At 34.7% G+C, this 21,203-nt stretch overlaps 1 protein-coding gene across 7 annotated transcripts in view; it reads left to right on the forward strand.

Annotated features, from left to right (window-relative positions):
• The first annotated feature begins 206 nt into the window (after positions 1 to 206).
• Positions 207 to 21,203, forward strand: part of RTTN (rotatin) — an 80,479-nt gene continuing 59,482 nt past the window's right edge. For 2 of the 7 annotated variants that reach the window (XM_064705758.1, XM_064705760.1), the window contains exons 1-8: positions 8,493 to 8,571; positions 9,929 to 10,033; positions 11,091 to 11,272; positions 14,171 to 14,286; positions 15,940 to 16,110; positions 17,418 to 17,630; positions 18,885 to 18,997; positions 20,152 to 20,278. In XM_064705758.1, the coding sequence (XP_064561828.1) occupies positions 11,203 to 11,272; positions 14,171 to 14,286; positions 15,940 to 16,110; positions 17,418 to 17,630; positions 18,885 to 18,997; positions 20,152 to 20,278 (810 nt within the window). In that variant the 5' untranslated portion in view covers positions 8,493 to 8,571; positions 9,929 to 10,033; positions 11,091 to 11,202. Of the gene's footprint in view, positions 311 to 889; positions 1,078 to 2,288; positions 2,485 to 4,160; positions 4,251 to 5,414; positions 5,494 to 6,702; positions 6,818 to 7,345; positions 7,497 to 8,405; positions 8,572 to 8,920; positions 8,930 to 9,928; positions 10,034 to 11,090; positions 11,273 to 14,170; positions 14,287 to 15,939; positions 16,111 to 17,417; positions 17,631 to 18,884; positions 18,998 to 20,151; positions 20,279 to 21,203 lie in introns of those variants that run through there. The other 5 variants (XM_064705764.1, XM_064705762.1, XM_064705763.1 and 2 more) reach the window with 5 other exon arrangements.

A 21,203-nucleotide genomic window follows, 5' to 3' on the forward strand; every position in this document is an offset into this window, starting at 1 on the left:
GACGCTTTGGTTCCCTCTGCCACCCGCCGCCGCCATCCAGCCCCGCAGGCCCGGCGCCCGCGGCGGGGCGGGAGGCGCGAGGCCTCATGGGAACTGTAGTTCTCTGCGCTCCCACCGGCGGGCCGCGGGGCGATGAGAGTTCCCGGCGTGCTTCGCGCGCAGCGCGGGGCGGCGGGCCCGGGGCGGAAGCGGACGGACTACATTTCCCGAGGTGCTCGGCGGGCGGCTCCGGCAGGGCGGGCCGGCGCGGCGGTTGAATGCGGCGGGCGGAGCGGCGCGATGGAGCTGGCGGCGCTCGTCAGGAAGCTCGGTAATGATGGCTCCTCTCCCTCCCGGGCCCGCCGCCTGCGGCCCAGCGCCGCTCTGCGGGAGCCCGGCCGCCCCTGCCCGGCCTCCGCCGCCCCTCGCCGCTCGTCTGCCTGCTGCTCTTCCACTCCGCTGCCGCTGCAGGCGCGGAGAGGGCGGCGGCGCTGCCCTAAGGGGGACACGCTTCCGTTATGAAATGCCAAGGGCTTCTCCTTCAGATACGGTGCCTTTCTATTCAGGGGGCTTGGGTAGCTTTTTGTTCGGTTGGTGAGTTTGAGGCAGCTTTACCCACCACATACTCTGGTAGAAGTTCCGCTACCAGGTTAAATCCATAGCGGCGCATTTGGCACCGGATTGTATCAGTATATCTTAAAATGTTTCACCGCTTTATAACCATGCAAACACTTGATGAGGTTGTCACTGGTGACTGCTAATCGTATTTGTCTTCCTGGTAGGTGTAATACTGGCAGCTTGTGAGCCGGCTGTTTTTCACTGCCTCTCTGGCAGCGTTCTGTTTCTCCAAATAAGAAAAGAGTTATGTCAAATAATTTTATGGGTTTCTTAATCACTTTTTTTTGGGCAGGTCATGAACTGACAGAGATAAGAGAGCGATCATTGAAGACCATTCTGTTTAAACTTGACCACAACTTGATTTCCTATGCTGATCTGGTCCATGAGAAAGCACTTTTTCGTAACCTTTTGGAGTGGTTCAATTTCCCAGTCGTACCAATAAAAGAGGAAGTGTTAAATTTTGTGAACAGTTTGATCAAGGTATGACATACTAACATTAATTTATTTTTAAACTCTATGTTTTTAGAATACTGAAGCTAAATAAAGCTGGATATTACTTGACTCTGTATCTCCGTGTAACGAGACTTTCAGAATGTTTTACAAAGACAGGAATAATGAAGCCACTGTATGTAGACCAAAATTTGAAACAATTACAGCGACTTCAAATGGGTGAGAGAGCTGAGAAAAAACGTTTTTTCTGGGTTTCTGCTTCAATTTCTCAGCTTGTTCAGTTTCTCATCTAGTGCTTCATTTTTAACTTGGAGCGTGATTTGCAGCTAAGCATTTGCATTGTTCCTGGAAAGTAAGGATTTGAACATTGTTGAAACTAATTTGAGAAAATGTTACAGAAACTTCAGATAGTTCAGATTTTTACCTTCTTGTGTTTTAATCACTAAACTGCAATTAGCAGAGTTAAAAACCAACTCATCCTTGAAACTGACAGACGGATGTCAGGTTTAACCCCAGCCAGCAGCCAAGCCCCACACAGCTGCTTGTTCACACCCCACCAGGTGGGTGGGGAGAGAATGGGATGGGTAAAAGGGAGAAGACACATGGATGGAGACAAAGGCAGTTTCATAGGGAAAGCAAAAGCTGTGTGCACAAGCAAAGCAAAACAAGGGATTCATTCGCCACTTCCCATGGGCAAGCAGGTGTTCAGCCATCTCCAGGGGAGCACAGCACCCCTCACACAGAATAGTGACTTGAGAAGACAAATACCATCACTCCAAATGTCCCCCCTTCCTCTTCATTTCACCCCCTTTATAGACTGAGCATGCTGTTGGAACTAGATGATCTTTAAGCTCCCTTCCAACCCAGGCCTTTGTGATTCTATTATATGGAATATAATATATATCCCTCTGGTCCTGGCTGTGTCTCCTTCCAAACTCCCCTGTACTCCCAGATCCCTTGTCAGGACAGCAAGAAAGCCTTTGATTCTATGTAAGCCCTGCTTAGCAGTAGCAAAAATATCTCTTTATTATCAACCCTGTGTTCAGCACAAGTCCAAAGCACACCCCTGTGCTAGGCACTGGGAAGAAAGTGATCTCTACCTCAGCACATTGGCCTAAATGAATAAAGGCAAAGTATAACATAAGAATTTCTCTTCCCCCTACTGCTCTCCATTTTCTGCCCCCATCCAGAGACCTTAAGACTCTTCAAACTAACTTTGTTAGTTATTTGTCTTAATGTAGCATCCAGCTGCTGCCCAGAAAATGGTTGGAATTGGTGCAGTGGAATTCTTCTCTCAGCTTCGCTCCGATGTGGATCCAAATTTGCAGGCCATAATTGATGGGATTGTGGACAGACTGTTCTTTCTTTCTTCTGAACTCCCTTCTGGTTCTTCAGTATGTTATCAAGCTCAGTCTCAGCCTTCAGTAGATCAACCAGGTAAATTACCTCTTTTGAACTGTAATTTATTTTATATTAAAATAAAGCAAATGAAAAGACTATGAGAAGCTGATGTTTTCAGGCATAGAAGGCAAATTATTCCTGAGAGATCAGTGAAGTGTGTGCTAATCAGATTCTGCCAGAGACAGTGTGACCTTAGCTAAATCACCTGGTGGCATTCCTGTAATGGAACTCCATATCCATTTCCTCAGTGTAAAATATCTGTTTTCTATAATGTACAAAGAGCATGACACAACTTCCAAGGACAGCTTTATGGCAGCAAGTCTGTAGCAACTTCAAATAAATCTGTAATTTAGCCAGTATGCTTTGCTGCTGTTCTTTGTATAGTGGGCTCTAGCTTGGAAAGCAATTCAAGTCCTATGAGAAAAAAAAAGAAAAAGAAAAAAACAATAGTTGATCCTAATAGAATGATTTTTTGCAACTACAGTAGCTGTATGCTCTATGTACTTAGTATTGGATAAGCATTTGTCATAGAAGAATACATAAACTTTCTTTAAAATGTCACATTATGTGTGAAGTGCTATTCCTTGCATCTGTTACCTAGCTCATTATCTGTCTGTTACAATGATTTACATTTCCTCCTAGATGTAGTGTAACCTATTTGGTTCTCCTCTTCTGCCTTAAAAATTTTGGAACAGAGTTTGAAGGAGAAAATTACATATCATATTACATTACCTCCTGCTTATTGTGGGAAAGACAGTGCTGTTACACAGTGTGTGTAGCACTAATGACCACACCCCTGTCCCTCATCTCTGCAGTCACAAAGAGAAAAGTAATTTTTGGTGGTTTCTGCCACCTCTCTAATGCTTGGAGATGTAGTTCACTAGACTTATGTGCCTGGTGATTAATTTTTAATATTTTTTCCCTCCTATGCCCACACAGGGGCAAATTTTTACTTATTATTTCTACTGTATGGAGAATAATAGTCTTCTACATGTGCATTCTTAAATTATATCATTCTGAAACTACTCAGTTGAGTTATTTATACTGTAAATTGTATGCATGTGTGTATGGAATAATCCTTATGCTTTCTAGCAGGAGTGTTGTATTTTTCTTTCTGTTTCAACTTAAGTTACTGGAAAAAATTACTGTTAGCTTATAACCTGGCATTATCTAGTTTTATCCTTTGAGCCAAATATTATGGTCTGCAGAGATTGCTTTTAGTGTTAACATTTCTTGTGTATTTTTTATACAGTTTGCATATGAATGGCATGGGATAAATAAATTTGTACAAGAGGACAACTTTCTAGGTGATGTAAGAAGACAACAATTTGGTAGAAAAAGATTTTAAGTAATTAATTAAAAAAGACAATTTTATTCCTACAGAGGTAGATTAAAGGAAAGCCATTTATTTGGATGTCAGTCCTCCATCAGGCTGTGTAATTGTCTTTGCTATTCTTTGTATGGTATGCTAGTTAGTATAAAAAAATGGAGAAAAATGTACCCTTTACAGTTGCAGAATATGATAAAAAAACCCCAAAACCATTAACACACTCTTTTTACTCAATTTTTCTGATCATCTGAGACCATTTTAACCTATTAGGGAAACTGATGTAAAACTCAAGGGCAAGAGGGATGTAGTTAAGGAAGAGCATGAAAATAGTTTTTTTGTGTGTGTGCAGTTTTTAAACTTACCCCTTTTTTTTTCATTTTAGTTCTGCCTCAAGAGGAATTATTCACTGGATATTTTTGTCAAAGTAAAAGTCATCTGCCGCAGTTAGAAATATCTCCCAAAAGAACAGTTGGTATGTGTAGTTATAAAAGAATATGTTAATTACAGAAAGAACTTAGAGTTGTAATTTAGATGGAATTCCATTACAAATGTGGATAGCAAATTTGGCTCTTCTTTTTCCTTTTGTTATTCTGTGAAATCTAACACCACAGAAGCTACAATTATAATGCTTATAAAAATGACATTCATCTTAGTAGATATTTCCCTTTTCCAGAAAATAGTGTAGCTCTTTGGAATATCTAAAGTACATTAGAAAGTGCTGCAATTTTAAAAATTATTTAAATTGCCACTGTTTTCCAGATGATCTGTTTTTCATAATCAGAAGTGGCTTGAAGGATTAAGTACGTTTTATTTCAACAAAACTTAGTCTGAAGTACCTTTCTACTTTTTAGAAAACTGGTTTAGGTGCTAGAGGAATCTTTGCTTTGTATTTAAATGAAAACCAGTGTTATGCTTTGATTTTTTTTTTTTTTTGGTCAAATGAAATAAAGTGTTTCACTGGCAATCACAGATCACTAATATTTTGTCAAGTCTTTGCATATACCAGTATACTAGTAGCAGCTCACAGGAGAATTTCTTATTCAAAATGCAGTATGGTGCTGAGATCTAGATTTTAAAATGTGGCTTTGCAGTTACTGTAGGTAAATCATCAGTTGAGTTTTTAGTAGTGGATCAACTATCTTAGGAATTGCGCAATAATTATTACAAACTTTTAAGTTAGAAATAACTTTAAAGATATTTTCATTACAAAGTTATTATGTGTCATAATTTTGTAAGAAAAATAATTTCTACTGCTTGAAGAGTATAACCATGAGGTGAATTTTCCAGTTTTAGAGATCATGCCAATGGATAAAATATTCTTTAGTAGCAGATAAAAAATTATGATTTGATTGAAAGCATGATGTGATAGATTGAGTATTCTTCCAGTAATGTGTTCATTATTTGGTAAAGCTTTCTTCAGTAAACATATTTGATTGGGATTTGGTGTGACCTTAGTGGTGTTTTGGTATTTCTGAAAAGTCTAAAAGCATTTGAGTTTGTGCAAGCCTGTGCTTACTAAAAGATATCTCTGTATAAGATAGTATATTGTTTATAGGTTTTTATTTTGCCTTGAATGTATATGTATAGTATAATATTTCTATAAAATATATTTCATCCGCTCTGGTTTTTTTTGCAGTGAAATGTTTGAAATTTTCCACCTTTCCTTGGCTAACTCTGACTTCAACAGATAGACATGTTCTTTCATCAAATGAAAGGTGCAGTAATAGAAGCATTACAATTTCCTTGTAGTTTTTCTTTATCATGATTAATGGCTATAAGTTTCTCTCCGTCTGTATTATGAGCTTGTTCTTGTAAATAGCCCAATGAGCTAATTTTTGATAAATGGTCATAAAATCTGGGCTGAAGCTGGGCAATATCACTCTGCATTTTTTGTGTTTAAATCAGAGTGTCTTTGGATCTTTTTTTCATGACAGTTCAGTATGTATTTTAAATTTCTTAAGTGGATCAAAGATTTCTTTCAGCTAATAATAGAACAAGCTGAAATAAAATAATTATTTGCTCTACCCCCGTGACCAGTTGGTAAAAAACCCCTACTTTCAGTAGTAGCTTTAGGCCAATAAGTTTAGGTACAGGGCCTTATCCAATCATTGAGTCATTCCAACTGTCTTTCTGCAGTGACTTTCTTTTTCTTTAATTTAGAAAAAGTGTTTGAAGTGCCCCAAGGGAGAGTTCTGTAGTTGGGATTCCTTATGAGTTGTCACAGAACTCTGATAGATTTCTAGCATAGTTTTTTTGTGTGTGTTTGTTTTTTCCTTTTGAAAGATCTCTGAAGCTGGAGAACCTGTTTAATATTTAATTTCCTTTATGCTGGAGTATAGAAGAGGAACGAACACAGATTTGTAACACTTGGACATATTTGATTTTTTACAGTGATTTCAGAAACAGTGGTTTCTGAAACAATTGGAAAAAGTGAAATAGACTGTCCTAAAGATTCTTATAATTTACTAATATTCATTTTAAAGAATAGCTAATAAATTTCTCCCTTTTATGGAATTTCCCACTTATGTAATGCAAGTGCTTTGAAGTTATACATGAACCTTAGTAATGAAAGAAACTTTCTTACTCGTATGAGTTATATTACTTGCTATATACCACTGAGATAATCACTAGCTTCACAGGGAATTTCCAGTAGTTCTTATTTTAATTTCAAATTCAGAATCAATAAAGTTATTTCTCTTCTTGTAACCAAATTTTACTTGTGGGAATTGAGTTTGTTCTTTATTGTATATATAGCTAAGGAATAATTCAACTGAAAAAATGATGTGACAATAGAATTACAGAGATTTTTTTCTTTAGATTCTTCTCTGTTGTGATGATAACTTTCTTGTAAAGACTTGTTCAGGCTAATAATTACTGGTTGGTTTTCTTTTCATTTTAATACATATTTAAATATGAACTTGTAGCTCTTTGAGAAGTAACAACCAAAGTTTAATTTGGAGTACATGTGAGCTTCTTCAGGATGTGATTATGCAAGATTTTCCTGCAGAGATCTTCCTTCAAAGGCCAAAGATTGTACAGGCAAGAATTCACATAAAGTTTTTATTGGTATAAGCTGTGCCAAGGATGAATTGATGCAAATGATTCAATTTGCATCAATTTGTTTTTAAACAAAATAGTTAAACAGAAGTACCTTCATGCTAACTCCAGGTACCAAGGAAAGGGACATTGTCTATATATTGCAATTTTAAAGTTTTTTGCTTCTAACAATGTATATTGTAATCACTAATTAAGTGTTTTCTGAAGGAATACTTTGTTTTTCCGAATAAGATAAATTGTGTGGCTGTTGTCTGCACACCCTCTAATGGGCTCCCATAATGAAGGTGGTGACTTTATTGGAAATATAATGTGAAACTTGGCTTCTTCCTTAGGCCTGGTAGTCTTGCATTCAGTAATGAAACAGTGGTTGAGCCTATTTATTCTTTGCTATGATTTTGAATAACACTTGGAAACATTTTCAAACTATATTTAGTGTAAGACTTGCTGGCATGGTTGTTCATGATGATGAATAATGTTCAGGTCTTGATGTTGGTGGTTTTGTCTTTGCAGAGCCTTTTGTCTCTTCTAAACTTGGCCTTTGGAGGAGATGGGAGACACCAGTTGGCTTTGCAGGCTGTGTCATGCTTGCAACAGCTCTGCATCTTTTTGAGAACTAGGCTTAACTTCCATAGAGATCCAAGTTTTTCTTCCTCAGAGCAAGGTAGGTACTTTTAAGTATTTGAGATACTGTTGGTTTTACTACAGATAAGATTGTCTAAAATGACAGAAAAAACCAAAACCAGAGCCTTATGGCAAATGTAATCTTGTGAAATTGTTTTGGTGTTCAGTGCTATTAATATTAATTAAAAAACTTGGAGTACTTGCATCGTTTTAAAGTACTTATTCAGTTTTACTTTCCTGTGATTCCCCATTCATCAACTTCTCTCAGTATCCAATTGTTTGTGTGTCAGCAGGGATTTTTAACTAAAACGAAATTAAATTCTGTAAAATAAAAGTGGGCAAAGTTTCAGAAAAGCTTTCAAGCTATTAGTACTCAACAATGGAGTTACTAATTTCATCAGCTCTGTGAACTTTCTTTTTTTTATGCTGATGGCTAAAAATACTTTAATCATTGTTTTTAATTTTGCAGTCATGAGGGCTGCTTCACAATGCTCTTAACTCTTAAATGTTGTAGCTTTAATGGTGTAGATTACTTATATTGGTCTTCTTGTTTCTATTCTGTCATCTGAATTGAGTCAAAGCTTCATTTCTATAAATTGGTAGTCTGGTTCTCTTCATAAGATTGTCCCTATATTTGGTGTCTTAATAAATGGTACTGGCTGCTAATTCAGTTACAACATTAACAAGTTCAATAGCCTTCCCCAGGCACTGTGTTTCTATTTTTCAAACTCAAGATTTATGATTCAGCTGGAATCTTCAATGGTGTTTGCCTTGGAATTTGGTTTCCAAACTCTGCTACTTTCCGGTGATCAGTTGTTCTAGCTCATCAGTATTTACCTGGTGTTTTTTTTCCATATCCTGCCTTAGTTACTTTTACTGTGTACTATGTAGTATCTTTCAGAATTATGGATACTTCTAAGGGAAAATATGTTCTTTGTGTTACATAAAGGCACAGCTTCCCAGAATTCATCTATATCTTACTGTCAAGAAGCAAGGGGTGCTCCTGGCTCTCAGAATCCATCACCTGGAAGCAGCAGTCCTCGGCCCTCTGTGATTGGACGGACAGTTCAGCGTCCTAGAGGAGATGGCCAAGATTGGGATGCAGTGTCTTCTAGGTGAATGAAACAGGAAATAACTTACACTTCAGTTAAAAACATTTTAATATAGGATTATATTATCAGCTCCTTGTCAGTATGTGAATTGATGCAATGGTTTTGGTAACTTGTGAAGATTCAAAGCGTGTTTATGAATTAAACCTTTCTTGAAGTGGTGTTCAGAATACATAAAAACATTGCCACGTTTTGTACCCAACCACCATTTTAAACAAAGTATCTTCCTATCAAATGTTATTGCGTGTGCATGTATTTGTAAGACACAGAAGAGCATATATTCAGTCTATTGCTGGAGAGTCAGGGATTTTTCTTTTTTTCAGCAGATGACCTCATAAGTTCTTTTAAGTGGAATGGCCATCCTGTAGGTAACAGTATATAGTATTGTCAAAAATGTTATGCTCTATAAAGATTTCTATTGAAGTCTTTAAAATTTGTTGTTAAATATGACAACAAATTTCAGTTCTATAATATTTGTGTAAATATTTGACTCATATGAAATTATAAATAATCTGTATACCCTCAAAATGTAGCAGTTTTTGTGTGTGGTTTTGTTGCTTGTCATTGCCCAACTCAAAAACTTAAAGCTGCTGTTCAAGTACCAATGTCTTCTAGTATGTGGGATTTTGAAAGTCCTTGTAAATCTGTGTGCTTGTTGGTAGTTCATTTGAGTCTCTGTGATGTATGGGCTTAGTGATTGAGTACCTCCTAGGTATTCAAATAGGCTGTGATGAGAATAGCTCAATTGTAAATACATCTTGACAGTCATATTAAACAGTTACTTTTATTGAAGTCTAATATATTGATTTTTATCAGGTAACTAATATGGCACTGCCAATGAATTCCAGGCTTTATGCCTTCTAGGCCCTGGCCATTTTCTGAAGCTGGACAGTTAACAGCTTAATAGCAGCTGGTGTATATTGTGCAAGAGACTGGCCTGGCTGTCAGTCTAGAAATGAAAGCTGCATAAGTACCAGTTCAGGCAGTGATGAGACTTCCAGAAACCAGGAAGTGCTAGCTAATAGAGTCATTTTAGGAGCTGTTTATGACTGCACACCTTTATCTTCTTGCATTCTGTGTGCTGCAGTAGACCTGCTCACTGCCCACGAATCTCATTTCTTACAAAAATATAATTTAGCCCGGAGGTAGCATAAAGAACAGCATGATATTGAATAGAAGATATGATATTGAGAAGGGACAGTAGTGTTGTTGTTTGGACATTTTTGATTTTGATAAGGAAGAGCTACTTTTAGTGAATCTTGTCTTTTCTTACATAATTGTTATGTAAATTTGTTTATTGCTATTTATTTGTATATTGTTATTCTATATGTAACTCTTCTTTTCCTTCTTCTTTAATCTTGAGACTCTTCAATCTGTCTGTTTGTCTGTTTCAAATTCTGCCTGGAAACTTAACCTTTCCTCTTCTGAATTGTTTTTGTGATTGATACCTCTCCTTCCTTTTCCTCTGGTAAGTTCAGCCAAACCCAAAATACATATTGGTGAACTCTTCTGTTTTGATTGTAGCTTTGTTGTTGACTTCTTAATCAGTTGGGATTTAACTTCTTATACATTTTTACATATTTTACATTTAATTAGACAATAGAATGTGGCGCAGTCATGCTACAGTTTCTTCAGCTTGTTTAAAAATAAAAAAGGGAACCAACCAAAACCCAGTTATTAGTTATTAAGATTTTAAAGGATATCAAGATTGCTAAACATTGTTGGGGATAAGAGAACTTTAAAAATATGGTCTGATTTTTATTAATTATAATGCTGGTAGTAGAATTAGGTTATTTTAAAAAATTAATGCAGTTATGAACTATATATTGTTCATAATATATGAACCATATATACTGTATTTAATGATATAGTCATATACCATAGATGAAATATTTAATAATTTAAAAAATGTCTATAATTTAATAGCATTCTTTATACTTTGTAGTATATATTTGATTACATTTAAGGCTTTCTTGGACAAGGAAATACATCCTGTTTTACAGTGGATGCGGTAGTCCAAAGGAGTAAACAGAGCTCATGCTTCTTAATTTTTCTTTTAAGGATTCTTGTGGCTAGCTATATAGAATGGTTTTAATATAGTAAGTATAATTCAGGCTGAAATTTGATTTAGTAACTTGTATTGCTTCAAGCAACTGATAGATTTTGTTCATAAAAAAAAAGGAAAAAATAATTTCCAATCAACTGATATTTCTCATGTGATATTGTGTTCGTTGCATGTGTATTTCTTCCAGTACACAGTGCTAAGTGATTTTGAAGATGATTGCCAAAACATTTGGCATTCACTTGTGATGCTACCTGTTCTGACATTTAAAAAAACCAATGAAATGAAATCTCCCTCTTCTTGCAACACTGGTAGATAGCAGAGAAAGTTTGGGATGGGAGGAAGGATATGCTTAAGGCAGGAGTCATGAAAACACTAAATGCTAGTTGTAACAGCTGTACATATGTGTTTTCTCTTTGCAAGAGTTAATTATGTTTCTTTTTTTTAAAATTTCTGTTTTAAGTGGAAACAGTACTCAAGCAAATGCCAACTCCAGAGTCTCTCTGCATTCCCCATTTGACATAGGGCATACTGACTTACCAGATATTGAAAATGAGGACACTTTGGAATTACAGATGAAGCAGCTTAGCCTTCCTCAGTTCTGTGTTTCCATCTTGGAAAATGCAATACCTCTTCTAAGAACAGGTAAGAAAGTTTTGAGTTAAGTGTTAACTTGCATGTCTTGCCCATCCTTAATACAAGATGCTCTTGCGAAGTTGGTCAATGAGGTGACTACCTCAAATAAATAAGGCACAGATGACTACTGATGTGCTGTTGCTGGTTGCAACACATCTTTTCTGGAGACTTTGTTCAGGTCACAAAGCTCGAATCTTCTGATTGATTTCCAGAATTGCTGCAGAAGTTTTAAGTGTTTTTTACTGACAGTGGCAGGAAGTCCATGTTTGGTGGAAAAATGGTATGTCAGGGTAAAATGTCATTCAAGAAGATGGAAAAATAAGCACTTTTAACCAGAGGCGTTCTCCAAAGGATCTGTTTAAGCACAGAGTTTTCCTCTTGTTCAAGAACTAATAAACAAAAATTCTAGTGAAAGGCTTGTTTTTATTCTTACAAATGTAGTAACAAGTGGTTTAAGGAACATAAGTAATGATAGTCTAATTTCAAATTTTATTTTATAGAGGTTCTAAATTGCAAAGCCCTTTTGGCAGACAATCTTTTTGCTCCAAGGTTGTCTAAAATGGTATTTAGCTGTAAAATGTAATGTAATTCAATATAGGTATTGTTAAATGTGGTCAGGGTTTCAAATATAGGAGCTGGAAATGTGCATCTCTCTGTGGCTAGAGTACTAAAAGCTAGAGGCTTCAACTTATAAAAATTCTATGAAATGTGTATGAAAATTATTTAATTCTTTTTGTTTTGTTATAAACCAGCTAAAATGAATTAAAGTTTTGTTTTTCCCTTTCATAATAATGGTGTTTAAATATTAATTAGTCACAAGCACATTCATGACTTCTAGTATCTTTTATTTATAATATAAAACTGCAGAAAATGTATTTTCTATCTTTTTGATTTCTGGTGCCTGTCACTTCAAATCTGCAAAGTTAAAAGAGAGTTTTTCTACATTTCAAGGTTCTTTCTTTCAGTCGTGTAATAGAATTAAAATAGTTTTACTTTCTGGAAAGGTGGACTTTGTTTATCTTCCCCTTAGGTTTTTTACACTTCTTAAACTCTCCTTGGTGATATTTCTTCATTCTTCCACTATGCTGTAATGAGGCACAGATTGTAGAGAAGCTAATATTTTTATCCTGTTCCTGTTGATGTGAAAGCCTGTGATCTGGAGGCACACTGTGAGACAGTGTGATATTGTGAGACAGTAACACACAGTTTCTCGTGTGGTTATATTTTCGGTTGTTATCTTTAGTGAAATCAACAGGCGTTTTTATGAACGTTATTATCAACTTCTATGGTATAGTGTAGATTTTAATCTAGATGTTTCAGTTACTGGGTAAAGGAAAAACCAGTAAGCTTATTGTAAAATTTGCTGCCTTTTATTTTGCAAAATGATGTGTATTTTAGTTAAGCTTCAATTCTGTTCCTTGTGGAGATGTTCATTGAAATTTTTCTTCCTTTGTGCTGATCTGCCTTGTAAGCAAAGTCATTGCAGAAATCAGTAGTGGTGTGGGCTTGTTTTGGTTTTGTGGGGGTTGTTTTGGGTTTTTTTGTGGGATTTTTGGTTAAAATGGAGAGATTTATTAAGTTAAATTGGCCTAAAACCAATGGAAAACAGAACTTCTGTGAGAAAAGTAAAACCAAACTTTCAAAAGGACTGTGCCATTTTCTGTCATTTCTCACCCAAAGCAGGTCACTGAAGCTACAAATTGCAGAAGCTGTGGTCATTATCGCTACACATCTAGTCACATACAGAGATAATTTTTTTTCTCAAATATATCAACAAGGTTTCTGCAGCGTGTAAAATTTACAAGAGATAGAAAAATCCACAAAGAAATTAATGTTAAATTATAACAAACAACTAGAACTTTATCTTTTTTAAACAGATTTTGTTTTGAGCATGTTGAAGGATGCTGAATTTTTATCTTAGTTAAAAGATACATTGAAAATTCAATGCTGTTGTGTGAAATCCGTCTATGATTTTAAATAGAAACATACCATCAACAAGTAACTAAGCCAACAGTTGCACTACATTGATTACTTAAGGGAAACTGTCACCGTATGGTTCCTTAAGATGTCAGACAGTTTTGGCATCTTCACTTGTGTGAGGTTGAAAATATTTGGTCTGGCTCCAGATATTCTGCCTTGTTCTTCATAAAACCTTCTAGCTCCTGTTTTCTCATTATCTGGATACGTTAGGAGGAGGTTTATATTTGCAGTAAATGTAGGCTGTAGATTTCTAAGCTCAGGCCAAGTTTCTTTGTGGCCACATATTCAAGCTTAAAATTGTACAAACTATAAAAGTTACTAATGGACCAGATTAGCCTTGTTATTAAGAGACACTCAGAAGAAGAAATGAAAATTAATAAATACCAGCCTACAAGCAAAGAGGAAACTGTTACAGAGAATTGTGCAAGTAGCTCAAGTGGGTCTTCATCTCTCTGTTTTTTAAAAGATCTCAAACAAAATAATCTGTGAAGAAAGTCACTCCTATACCAAAAATGCAGATCAATGGGAATAGGTAATATATACAGAAGATTTGTAACACTGCTGTCTGGATGGGGGAAATTAGTGTCTTTATTATGAACTTTAAAAAAGTTCAGTAGTCAGATTTACAGCTGTAGTAAAGTTCACAATTATTTTCTTAATTAATTTTGCAGTAGGTTTTAAAGAAATTCATATTTTTTCAAAGTATACTATTGTTTAAATCTGTTGTGACTTTGGCTAGTTGTTTCCTTCTCTGATTCAGAGCTATTAGTTGTTGAGGATAGTTAGCATTAGTTTTGTAGAAGCATATAGGAAAATTAAAATACCAGAATTCCATGTGACAAATAATCTCTTGTTTACAGTGGTGTCTTCTGAATATCAAAACATAATATTTAATCTATATTTGAATTTATCCTCTCATTTGTGTAGGCAGTAGGAGAGTGACAATGGAAGTTCTTGAATTGCTTGTTGAAGACATGTCCCTTATTGGTGATGCTATTTCTGAAAATGTTTGGGAAGATGACAGCCTTTTTGCATTGGAGTTGGTAAGGTTCTTCAGGTTTTGATCGGCCATATTTTTCTGCTTTGATAAGCTTCTGACACCTTCTGCATCAATTCATGTAACTAAGCTTCTGCTGAGCTGTGCATTTGAAAATTTTAAGTAGTTTTTTACTAGTTCTATCGATGACACTTTTTAAAATGTAAGTTCTTTTACCAGACAATACTTGGAGTTTCACCTCAAGACAGTAAGCAGCCATTGAGAGAAGCACATTGTAGGGGAAGGGAAACTGAGGGAAAAGCACTGACTACAAATGTTGGACGCCAATTTGATGTACATAACAACTTTCCCTTTCTTTACTCATTATAAACTATCTGTTTAAAATTAGGGAGATAACTGTCCAGATCAAGACTGGAATTCTAAGATTCATGCTATTCATTTCCCACACTTTTCCCTGCACAAATTTCAGATATCTTAAAAATGTTGCTTAGCTGGGAAAGAAAGGAGAGGCCTTTTTGGCTCAGCAGAGATTCGAAGCATTAAGGTGCTGTTAACTAAATATTTTAAGTTGCTGAGCACAGTTGAGAGTTGTTATATGAATTATAAAATTAGTGAAAACAGATAAAATGATTATGACTTGCTCTTTTGAAGAGCAAGTAGAAGCTGAAGCATAAGCTGGCATGGCTCAGGCATGTAACAAACATACCAGTTGCAGACTGAAACTTGTCTGAAGACTTGAATTAAATGTGCTCTTAAATGCACTTGACTTATTAGAATTCATGGAAAATACCACTGAATATGAAACAATAACAGCTGCAATATTAATTAATAAAAATATTGCTTTAGGCTTTCCTGTTCTCTATTTTATAATTGCTAATATTTGAATTTATAAGACCTATTGGTGAATAAGAATTTTTTCTTTTAATTTAATCTTCCAATCTGTGAAAATCTATTATAATTGATCAGCATCACATCAGTGCTGAAGATTACTTGCAGAACATTTAATCTCAGAAGCTTAATATCTCTTCGTCTACTTGTATTATGATCTGAATCATTATATTTCATTGCTCATAAATATGTATATCATACTTATTATTATTAGTGGGATAATGTTTGTTTCCATAATCAACAAACCCCTGCAAATAAGGTGGGTAATGGTACACATTTATATTGATTTTTTTTAAATAGGAGAGAGAATGAAAAATGTTTTGCTGTTTCCTTCGAAAATCAATAGGGATAAAAACCTCATTGATGTTTTCAAAGTTACTGTGAATTGGTTTGGGAAGGTTTTTTTTTTTTAATTTTAAGTAAAGCTTTATTATCAGGTTCAAAACAGGACTTAATATTTCCTTATTAAGACTGAACTTCAAAACAGGTAAAATTTCAGAAGGTAAGAAGTGTAGTGAGCAGAAATAAAGGTTGTGGGGGGAGAGAGAAAAGTGGGAGAGGAAAGGGGAAAGAGCAACCAGGAATGGGTAATTATTGAGCAAAGTATCCAGAACTAATAGTGAGAGTATGCTGAGGTCCAGGACTAATGCATAGGTGACAAAAACATTGCTATGTATTTTGCAGCATTTATGCAGTTTTAGCTTATGTGGCATAATTGTGCTGATGACGCTGCAGGTGCTATGTATACACTGTAAATAAACAGTGATGTTTCATTTTTTTCTAATTATTGTATTTCTGATTTTGTTTTCAGAGAGACAAATTGCTTCTGGTCTTGGGTTTGCTTGGAGAAACTATATTATATCACAAAAGCAATATAAGTGCAGAACAGCCTAAGGTGATGCTGATGCATCACAGAATGGCATTTATTAGTATTTCGCTCTTCACTGTTAGGTTGCTCCAAGTACTTCTCCCTGTAGAAAAGGTATGTCATCACTAATTATGAGTGATTGTCTCTTGGTTTTGCATTTTAAGAGGGCAGTAAGAGATACTTTCCTCAGGGATGAATACTGAGAAAATAGGCCCTTGGACAGAGAAATTAATCTTATTTGCACTGGGTGATATATGTTCACAGATGGCAACTTTGTCCATTCTTCAGTTACCGGTGTATTCTGCAGGTTACAAATCTTAAAAAAAATACCTAGAACATTTTTAATACAGTTTTTAAATGAATTTTTGAAATTCAGTATTCTTTTTCCTCCTGTAGTGTTTTTTTCTGATATGATGTATGGTTTGCAAGGCTTTGCTGCCCCCTGCTTTTTTGTAGTATGCATGCAAGTAAGAGTAGCATTATCTAACATGTAAAAATCATCACTCTTATTCTGATGGAATGTAGTAATCAATTACATTTTGTAAATTGGAGTGATTTTAACTATTCTTTGCTTCCAGTGCTCTTTTAAAATTCTGTTGTAGCTTTTGCAGTTCAGGGTTTTTTGTTGTTTTCTTAGTGGGGAGGATTTTGTTTCTTTTAATTTCAGTTGGGAAGGTCTGATGAAGTTTTTGTGAGATGGAAGGTGTTAGATGTGTAAACCTGAATCAGTTTTAATTTTTTGGACCAGTTTTTAGTGGAATTTAGCTTTTTCTAGACACTAGTTAATGGGATTAGAAGATTAATTTTCAGTTACAGGGTTTTTGTCACAAATATTAAGTCTTGTACCTGAAAATAAGTGTAGATATACAAATCTAATGACTTTTCATAGTTTTTATGTTTTATGTTCTTGTGTACCTAATGCAAAGTTTCCATTCTGTGTATAACAGTTCGAACAAAGTTACTGTATTTGAGGTCAAAATATAAGTTGAAAGCAGGTACACTTGCAATTAAAAATAAAAGAAAAAACCAAAAACAACAAGAAAATCCCAGTCCTTAGTTTGCAATATGACCATGTGGAATTGTAGACAGCTTTTTTTAATACAGAAATAATTGTGGTTTGTGTGCTCTCTGCCATCTCGTGGTCAGACAGTGAATTGACTCCGGCCAGCAGTGTGCAGTGCCTGGATCATACACAACTTTTGTGACTGGCTGCAGGTCTGATATTAGGAGTGACATCTAAATAACTATCACTTTTAATAAAGAAAAAACAATTCTTCAGATAAAACTCATTTAATGGAATGTGTTTTCTAAATTTTAAGTAGCAGCAATGCTGATTGTACTTGTTGAATGACTGGAAGTGCTATTGTTGATTTTACTGTATTTTCAGGCTGTTATTCTGACAGTTGCTTTCTTTTTCAAAGGCGAGTAAAGTCACACAAAAGAGTTTGCTGAATGCTTTGTTCCTTCTCTCACTGGATATGTCGTTCTCCTTGGAATACCCAAGCATGCATGAGTCCATTGCAGCCTATCTGGAGCAGATGAGTACTGAGAACTACAGTATTTATAAGCAAGTTTCAGAAGCTGCATATTCGATTGAATGCACTTGTAGCTTTATGGTTGAAGTTCATAAGGAGGTGTGAAACTTTATTATATAAAATATTTCCTATAGGCAAATTTCTTTCCTTACATTGTTTCCTCTAATAAAAATTAAAGTCTAACACAGCAGAGGAAGATCCCCAAGTACAAGTATTCTGTATGATGCAAGGTGTAGTTAATTTATATTTGTTTTCATTAATACTAGTCATGATGTTGGTAAAAAATCTCATCTGAAGTAAAAACAAAGAAATAAACAATTGGAAATTGGAAATGGGCACAGGACCTCCTACGGGCAAAGAAAGAAGCAGCAGCAAATATTCTGCTTATTTATACAAACATATACATATATATCAATATATATCTTGACATATAATACATGTGTATTCATATAATACACTATTTATTTTATATCTGTTGAAATATATAGTGTGGGTGTATGTATGTTGTCCAGGAGTTAAATATATCATTCAGAAAATTTTAAATCCCAAGTACTTTAGCAATTGCAGCTTTAATAAACAACTACTAGACTGGCTGAGGTTTGTATTTCACTTTGTCATGAAGACAACTGCTTTATTAGTTAAGAGATTCTAGCACAGTACTGAAATATTCTTCTTCATTATCCAAATGGATAAGCAATTTTGCACAATACTGGTTCCATTGATACTGATACAAATGAAAAACATACAGAATATAAATATAGTGCTGTCTTTAATCAGAATTAATCTATATTTTGTCTAGGCAGGTTCTGAAGTTAATAGAAGTAATACTTTGCTCAGAAAATGCTCTTTACAATGAAATTGACTCCATCAAATTTAAATGGCTCATGTTTAATGTATTTGGTATATTTGGTAACCAGTATGATGAAGACATAGGTACTCAAACTAAAAAAAAAAATCTAACTTGTTGCAACAGTGGGATGTTTAAAGTTTAATAGTTAAATCTTTTATTATGCTTCTCTCACATAAAATGCATATTGATTAAAAAATAGTGATTTGAATAGTGTTAAAGTGTTCATGCTGTGAAATGTTAGATACATTATTCCTACTGAGTTTAATAGAAGTTTATTTGGACTCAGCTGCTGAAGGGCTTTCAGCTCCCCAGAAGAGGTTCTAAATTTTTTTTTGTTGGAATGCATTGGATTAGTTAATTATAAACTTCTCTGTGAAAGACTGAACAAAAACCTACTTAGTATTCAATTATGATAAATTTGGAAAAATTATGCAGTAAAATTGAATGCTTTAAATTTTACTAATTTTGTTAGTTTCGTTCTTTCTCTTCATTTTACTTCACAGGGGGACAAGAATCTTTCTGAATTACTAGAATTGGCAGATCAGGCCTTGAGTAGTCTACCCTTCCACCTACACTTTCCCTTGCTTCAAGAATGCATTCACATATGCTCAAATATGTGAGTACATTACTATTTAAAACTCTGCTTGAGAAAATGTGATTTTTCTTTCTTTTTTTTAGGATAAAGTTTCTCAAATAGGAGCTCACTTCTCTATTCCTTGTAGGAATAATTATTTTCTTCTAGCCATTGAATGGGCTGATTTGTGCCATTCTGTGGTGGTGTTCTTGAAAACTAAATTTCAGTTGCTAAAAAGTTAATTGTATTCTATGTACAAGCTTTTATGATTTTGTGTGTAAAGTATGTGATTTATAAGGAAGCAATCTTAAACACTTTGACTTGTCTTTCAGTTTTCTTGAAAATCCTTTGCCCTGAGTATATTTGTATCATTCACTTTTATTTTACTTTCAGAAATCCTAAAGGACTTCCTTTATTGTAGATGCTTTATATTGCAACATGGCATCTCGTTTATTAAACAGGGCATCTCATTTATTAAACAGCCTATTTTTATTGCTTTTGCAATTTTTTCCATGTCTCTAGTTAGAGAATATGTTACCTTATGGTGCCTGAAAAAGTTCTTGAAGAACAAAAATTTAATTATATACTGATTCAGAACTTGACTTTAGGGATTTTTTTCAAAGGAGACTGTATTTGAGAGCTGTCCAGTAAATGTTCTAAATGATGAAATGTATAAATGTTTTTCAATGTTCTAATACTTTTAGAATTTATCAGTGTTTGGTTGATGTTTCAGGCAATAGGAAATTAAATTTTTAAATTTAATTTAATATCAATTCCCTTCACGGTAGTGAGATGGACTCCAGCCTCTATACTGAAAAAATTCTAAAACCACAGGTGTTTTTCATAATCATATATGTGGTCAAATATGTCTACTGAAGCTCAGTAGAATTTTGTGTTTTCAGATGAACATCAATGTATTCTGGGCTCTTAATTTTGATGAGAGAGTTTTGAAAAACTGTGATCTTTGATTACCTACATGTTTAAAAGAATAAAAATAAAAATATACAGACACAAAGATTGATACTATGATTTTGGCAAATATGTTGTCATCTCTGAACTTTTTACTGTTTTTCAGAATGTATACCATTACAGGAAGTATTTTTCAGATATTATCCTGAAATGTAGCAAGAAAACTTCTGTAGGCATCTTTAGGTACTGTAAAATAAATTGGTTTAATTAACTTTTTTCATTTTTAGTTGGAAGTCTGCTGAAGCCAACTCATTGCTTCAGGTGGAGAGTCAGAAGTTGCTTCTCCATCTATTGTCTCATCCTTTGTTGAATATAAAAGCTGAAGCCTATCACTGCTGTTTGGAAGTGGTTAAGGTTTGAATTATTGCTTACTTAACACTCTTGGTGTTGCACTCAATAATGCATGTTATATGGTTTTGTCATAAAAGCTTTTTTAATAGAAATTTTCTTTACTCTGTTATATGCTGAAAAATCAGTGTAAGCCTGGGCTTGTAGTTTGCTGTTACATTCTTGTTTAGGTTAGACTTCAGGTACTGCACTTAAAAATGATATGTAAAGAACATGTAAATCCTTTTATATACTCCTAATATTGTTTGTTGTTTTGTTTTCTTTGGGTTTTTTCCCCTGTTCTGGAGAAGTATTGTGTGTATCTTGTTTTTTTTTTTTTTTTACATGCGTATTTTGTCATGGCCTTAGTTTTTTGTAATGATACAAAAAGAGATAAAGAGCATGAACTTCCTTGAAGTATGGCATGAACTTCCTAAAGGTGTGGCTGTACTCTATGCTATTCGGGTATTTATCGGGTCATTTTGGGTATTCCATAATATTGGCTCACAAAATAAAAATTATTTTTGTATTTTGGTATAATACTTGAATGAAACTTTAATTTCCTGTAGTGGATATAATCTATACCTAGTGTGCTTGTAGAACTAGTCTCTCTGAAAAAAAAACCTATCTCCACTGAATGGCACTTGTCTCTTTTTTGCAAGATTTTTACCAACCTGTTTTACATTTTTCTTATTTTAATCTAATGCCAAACATTGTCTTATTTAATGTAATATACAGATTTTTAATTTTTTTTCACAATTATTCAAAATAAAACCAAAATTATTTTCTATTTCTTAGTCCTGTGTAGTAACAGGAGTTTTCAATCAGTGATCCAAACAGATTGTGTTTGTTCCAGGGCTGTCACGTTTAGCTTTCAAAACTTATCTTTCAAAGTGCATGGAAAAAGCCTTTTACAGCATGACAACTTCAGTCTGTCTATAAAACAAGATGT

Source organism: Zonotrichia leucophrys, chromosome 2 (assembly GCF_028769735.1).
Source record: "Zonotrichia leucophrys gambelii isolate GWCS_2022_RI chromosome 2, RI_Zleu_2.0, whole genome shotgun sequence".
NCBI classification, from domain to species: domain Eukaryota; kingdom Metazoa; phylum Chordata; class Aves; order Passeriformes; family Passerellidae; genus Zonotrichia; species Zonotrichia leucophrys.